The sequence below is a fragment of the Triticum urartu genome, chromosome 2A (genome assembly GCF_056163025.1).
Source record: "Triticum urartu cultivar PI428250 chromosome 2A, HENAU_Tu73, whole genome shotgun sequence".
Classification (NCBI taxonomy): Eukaryota; Viridiplantae; Streptophyta; class Magnoliopsida; order Poales; family Poaceae; genus Triticum; species Triticum urartu.
In genome coordinates, this window is record NC_141874.1 from 465231360 (window position 1) to 465237317 (window position 5958).

General features: G+C 46.9%; 1 protein-coding gene across 1 annotated transcript; it reads left to right on the forward strand.

The window, feature by feature from the left end:
* The first annotated feature begins 460 nt into the window (after positions 1-460).
* Positions 461-1430, forward strand: LOC147985482 (uncharacterized). The gene is made up of 2 exons (XM_087541599.1): positions 461-934; positions 1131-1430. Exons 1-2 carry the CDS (start codon positions 461-463, stop codon positions 1428-1430), a joined length of 774 nt encoding a protein of 257 aa, XP_087397725.1.
* Positions 1431-5958: the final 4528 nt, after the last annotated feature.

Below are 5958 nucleotides of genomic sequence, written 5' to 3' on the forward strand. Positions count from 1 at the left end.
AGCGGGTCGCCCCGTATTCACTCCAGACCTGCGCGAGGTTTGTTGGCCGGTAAGGTTCAGGCCGGCATTGCCCCCATGGTACGATGGCGCGGCTGATCCAGAGGAGTTTCTCCAGTTGTACGAGCAGGGTATCCTGGTGGCAGGTGGCGACGAGAAGGCCATGGCAAATTGTTTACCTCTGGCCCTCATGGAGGCTCCCCGTTCTTGGCTCCGCGGCCTCCCGGAGGCTTTAGTGTCCTCGTGGGAAGAGCTCCGCGGGCAATTCATCGCGCACTTCGCGGCCACGGGGCCCCACGCGGTCGCGTGCATCCTAGGTGGGTCGCAAGCACCTACGTCTGGTCGCCATGCCAAGCAGCTCCTCCGCCGGGCGATCGCCGCCCATCCCCGGCCTAAGACCCCGTGAAGCCGCGCGCAGCGAGAGGTCGCCATCACCTTCGACCACAGGGACCACCCAAGATGTATGGCCGCCGTGGGCACGCTCCCCATGCTCTACACACCCACCATCAACAACATCTCTCTCACCAAGACTCTCATCGACGGGGGCGCCGGGCTCAACGTTCTTTCCATCGAGACGTTCGAGACACTTCAGGTGCCCTATGATCGGCTCTATCCCACCAAGCCATTTTCCCGGGTGACCAATGGCTCCGCCACTCCCTTGGGGCAAGTGCGCCTTCCCGTCACCTTCGACATGTGTGGCAACTACCGCACCGAGCTCATCGACTTTAACGTAGCCCGCATCAGTCTCCCTTACAATGCCATCTTGGGGTACCCTGCTCTCGCCAAGTTCATGGCAGTGACTCACCCAGGCTACAACGTCATCAAAATGCCGAGCATTAGCAGCGTCATCACCGTGACCGGAGACAAGAGGGATGCAGTTCGAGCACTCAAGCTCGCCTACTGGGCCGCAGCGGCCTTGCGTCCGGACTGCAATGAGGTCACGAGGGCTCCGGAGACCACACCCATGAAGAAGAAGCAGTTGTTCTCCCCAAGACTGCACCGAGACAAAGAGGGTGCCCGTCGACGACGACAACCCGGGCCCCACCTTCACCATCGGTGCTGACTTGCCCGCATACCAGGAGCAGGTGCTCGTCCATTTTCTTTGAGCAAACAAAGACATGTTTGCATTGAAGGCGTCCGGTCTGGTAGGCATCCTGAGGGGATTAATCAAGCATCACCTGGCGGTGTGTCCTGGCGCCTGCCAGGTGAACCAGAAGGCAAGGCAGCAGGCGCAGGAAAAGCAGGCGTTCATTGTCCAAGTGGTGCAAAAGTTACAAGAAGCAAGGGTCATACATGAGGTGCGGCATCCGGAGTGGCTCACCAACCCTGTCATTGTCCCCAAGAATAGCGGTCAGGAGCGTATGTGTGTTGAATTCACTAACCTCAACAAAGCTTGCCCGCAGGACCCCTTTCTGCTCCCGCGCATCGACTAGATTGTGGACTCTATCGTGGAGTGTGATCTGTTGTGTTTCTTGGATGCGTTCTCGGGGTACCACCAAACCAAGATGGCGGCTGAAGATGTCGATAAGACAGCCTTCATCTTGCCGTGCGGCATGTACTGCTACACATGCAGGCCCTTCGGGCCGAGGAGTGCTGGCGCCACCTTCCAGCGGCTCATGCATATCGATCTGGGGTCGCAGCTTGGGGAGAATGCGGGGGCTTACGTCGATGATATTGTTCTCAAATAACGCAAGGAAACGACCCTATTCGAGGACCTGGAGGAAACGTTTGCCAACCTGCGCAGGGTAAAACTCAGGCTTAACCCCAAGAAGTGTGTTTACAGGGTCCCGTCCGGCAAGCTTCTCGGTTTCCTTGTCTCGCACCGAGGGATAGAAACGAACCCAGAGAAGGTCAAGGCTATCGAGAAGATGCACCCGCCCGAAACCTTCAAGGAAATGCAGAAGCTGGGCGAGCGCACACTGCCATTCTTCAAGTTGATGAAGAGGAAGGGCCCCTTCGAATGGACCCCTGAGGCGGAGGCAGCCTTAAAGGATCTCAAGAGGTACCCCACGAGCCCGCCCAGCGTGGTGGGGCCTGATGACCCACAAGTATAGGCGATCTATCATAGTAATTTCGATAAGTAAGAGTGTCGAACCCAACGAGGAGCAGAAGGAAATGACAAGCAGTTTTCAGGAAGGTATTCTCTGCAAGCACTGGAATTATTGGTAACATATAGTTTTATGATAAGGTAATTCGTAACGGGTAACAAGTAACAAAAGTAAACAAGGTGCAGCAAGGTGGCCCAATCCTTTTTGTAGCAAAGGAGAAGCCTAGAAAAACTCTTATATAAAGGTAAGCACTCCCGAGGACACATGGGAATTGTCGTCAAGCTAGTTTTCGTCATGCTCATATGATTCACGTTCGTTACTTTGATAATTTGATATGTGGGTGGACCAGTGCTTGGGTACTGCCCTTCCTTGGAAAAGCATCCCACTTATGATTAAGCCCCCTCACAAGAATCCGTAACTACGAAAGAAGAATTAAGGTAAACCTAACCATAGCATGAAACATATGGATCCAAATCAGCCCCTTACGAAGCAACGCATTAACTAGGGTTTAAGCTTCTGTCACTCTAGCAACCCATCATCTACTTATTACTTCCCAATGCCTTCCCCTAGGCCCAAAAAATGGTGAAGTGTCATGTAGTCGACGTTCACATAACACCACTAGAGGAAAGACAACATACATCTCATCAAAATATCGAATGAATACCAAATTCACATGACTACTTATAGCAAGACTTCTCCCATGTCCTCAAGAACAAACGTAACTAATCACAAATCATATTCATGTTCATAATCAGAGGGGTATTAATGTGCATAAAGGATCTGAACATATAATCTTCCACCGAATAAACCAACTAGCATCAACTACAAAGAGTAATCAACACTACTAGCAACCCACAAGTACCAATCTGAGGATGTGAGACAAAGATCGGATACAAGAGATGAATTAGGGTTTGAGAGGAGATGGTGCTGGTGAAGATGTTGATGGAAATTGACCCCCTCCCGATGAGAGGATCGATGGTGATGACGATGGTGACGATTTCCTCCTCCCGGAGGGATGTTTCCCCGGCAGAACAGCTCCGCCGGAGCCCTAGATTGGTTCTGCCAAGGATCCGCCTCGAGATGGTGGCGCTTCATCCTGAAAGCTTCCTTCTGATTTTTTCAGGGCAAAAGACACCTTATACCAGAAGATGGGCATCAGAGGCCTGCCAGGTGGCCCATGAGGCAGGGGGCGCACCCAGGGGGTAGGGCGCGCCCTCCACCCTCGTGGACAGCTGGTGGTGGCCCCCTCTGGTGCTTTCTTTGCCCAATATTTTAATATATTCCAAAACTGACTTTCTGGAGTTTCAGGACTTTTGGAGTTACGCAGAATTGGTCTCTAATATTTTCTCCTTTTCCAGCCCAGGATTCTAGTTGCCAGTATTCTCCCTCTTCATGTAAACCTTGTAAAATAAGAGAGAAAAGGCATAAGTATTGTGACATAATGTGTAATCACAGCCCATAATGCAATAAGTATTGATTTAAAAGCATGATGCAAAATGGACGTATCAACTCCCCCAAGCTTAGACCTCGCTTGTCCTCAAGCGGAATTCGATATCGAAATGACATAAGTATTGTGACATATATATCAGGATCTTTCCAACACATAGTGCTTGCCAAAGGATAAAGTGCAAAAAGGAAAGGTGAAGATCACCATGACTCTTGTATAAGGTATAAGACAAAAATAAAAGATAGGCCCTTCTCAAAGGGAAGCAGAGGTTGCCATGTGCTTTTATGGTTGGATGCACAAAATCTTAATGCAAAAGAATGTCACTTTATATTGTCACTTGTGATAGGGACCTTTATTATGTAGTCTGTCGCTTTTATTTCTTCCATATCACAAGCTCATATAAAGCTTATTTTCTCCACACTAATAGATCATACAAATTTAGAGAGCAATTTTTATTGCTTGCAACAATGACAACTTACTTGAGAGATCTTACTCAATCTATAGGTAGATATGGTGGACTCTCATGGCAAAACTGGGTTTAAGGATATTTGGAAGCACACGTGGTATCTCTACTTGGTGCAAAGAATTTGGCTAGCATGAGGAGGAAAGGCAAGCTCAAGATGTTGGGTGATCCATGACAATATAATTTATTTCGGATATGAGAAAACATAACCCATTACATTGTCTTCCTTGTCCAACATCAACTTTTTAGTATGTCATATTTTAATGAGTGCTCACAATCATAAAAAATGTCCAAGATAGTATATTTATATGTGAAAACCTCTCTTTCTTTATTAATTCCTATTAATTGCAACGATGACCAAAACTATGTTTGTCAACTCTCAACAACTTTTATTCATCATACTCTTTATATGTGAAGTCATTACTGTTCGTAAGATCAATATGATATCTTTATTTATTTTTATTCTTTCTTTTATTCCCTCAAGATCATAGCAAGATAACCAAGCCGTCGACTCAAAACTAATCTTTATTATATATAGCTCACGGACTCGATTACATAGAAGGATCATAAAGCAAAACTCAAAACTGGATCATACTGAAACTTCATTCTACTAAATCAAGATATTACCAAAAGGATCAAACTAAGAAAAATGGTAAAGATAGGAGTGTGATGGTGACACGATACCGGGGCACCTCCCCCAAGCTTGGCAGTTGCCAAGGGGAGTGCCCATACCCATGTATTTATGTATCTTTCTTCGGAGGTGGTGATGATGGAGTTGTTGATGATGTAGGTTTTTCTTACATCTTCCAAGGCATAGGCTCACCATCATAGAAAGATGATCGAGTCTCTGGGATCTCAAATCTGCAGCCCAACTCATCCTCTTGAATCTATATTCATACTCACAGTTTTGGTTTTGCAGGTCATAGATCTAGGCTTGGAGGTGCTCGATTTTCTCGTGAAGCTTGAAGATGGTCTCCCCAATATTCTTGGCATCCAGCTTGTGGCTGTTGGTGAACTCCGCGATCATCATGTGGTTTGCGTCGAGTCCACGTTCCACCATCCCATGGCACTTGAAAACTTGTTGCTCCATTGCTTCGAGTCTCGTCTCCACGCTTCCGGTCCTCCTTGTTCCCTCAACATCACAAATGTGCAGCACCCCCTCATGCATCTCAATGGTTTGAGGGTGTTGCAGCACCTCCGTGAGGTAGGGGTTGATGACCCTCTTGAAGAATTTGACCTTGGGGGTGCTTGAAGATGTCATGGTGACCTAGATCTGTTAGAAAAATAGCCCAAAACAAAAATAGGAGATATTTGCGTGGTATGGTGGTCAAAACCTTCGGGAGATTATATAGTGAATTTTTACTTGCCAAAAGAAGTAACATGCAGGAGGCACGCCCAGGGGTAGGGCGCGCCCTCCACCCTCGTGGACGCCTCGTGTCCTTCCCGGACTACTTATTATTCTCCTATTTTATTAAATATTTCCAAAACGGAGAAAAATTTCTATTAGAACTGTTTTGGAGTCGGTTTACTTACCATACCACATACCAATTCTTTTTTAGAGTCTGAAACATTCTGGAAAGTGTCCCTTATGTACTCCTCCGGGGTTACAGTGTCAATAACATTGGTTTCAACATTTATGTGATTACCTGAGATATAATGTTTGATTCTTTGACCGTTCACCACCTTCGGATTTGTGCCTTTGAAGTTGTTGATTTTTATGGCACCGGAATGATAGACCTCCTCGATAACGTAAGGACCTTCCCATTTAGAGAGGAGTTTTCCTACAAAAAATCTTAAACGAGAGTTGTATAACAATACATAATCACCTACATTAAACTCACGCTTTTGTATCCTTTTTTCGTGCCATCTTTTAACTTTTTCTTTAAACAGTTTGGCATTCTCATAGGCCTGGGTTCTCCACTCATCAAGTGAGCTAATGTCAAATAGTCTCTTCTCATCGGAAAGTTTGAAATCATAATTGAGCTCTTTAATGGCCCAATATG

Coding starts and splice junctions, on each gene's coding strand:
- LOC147985482 (XM_087541599.1), top strand. CDS start 461: ATGGCCGCCGTGGGCACGCTCCCCATGCTCTACACACCCACCATCAAC. Junction 935..1,130: donor TGCGTCCGGACTGCAATGAG/GTCACGAGGGCT, acceptor TTTGCATTGAAG/GCGTCCGGTCTGGTAGGCAT.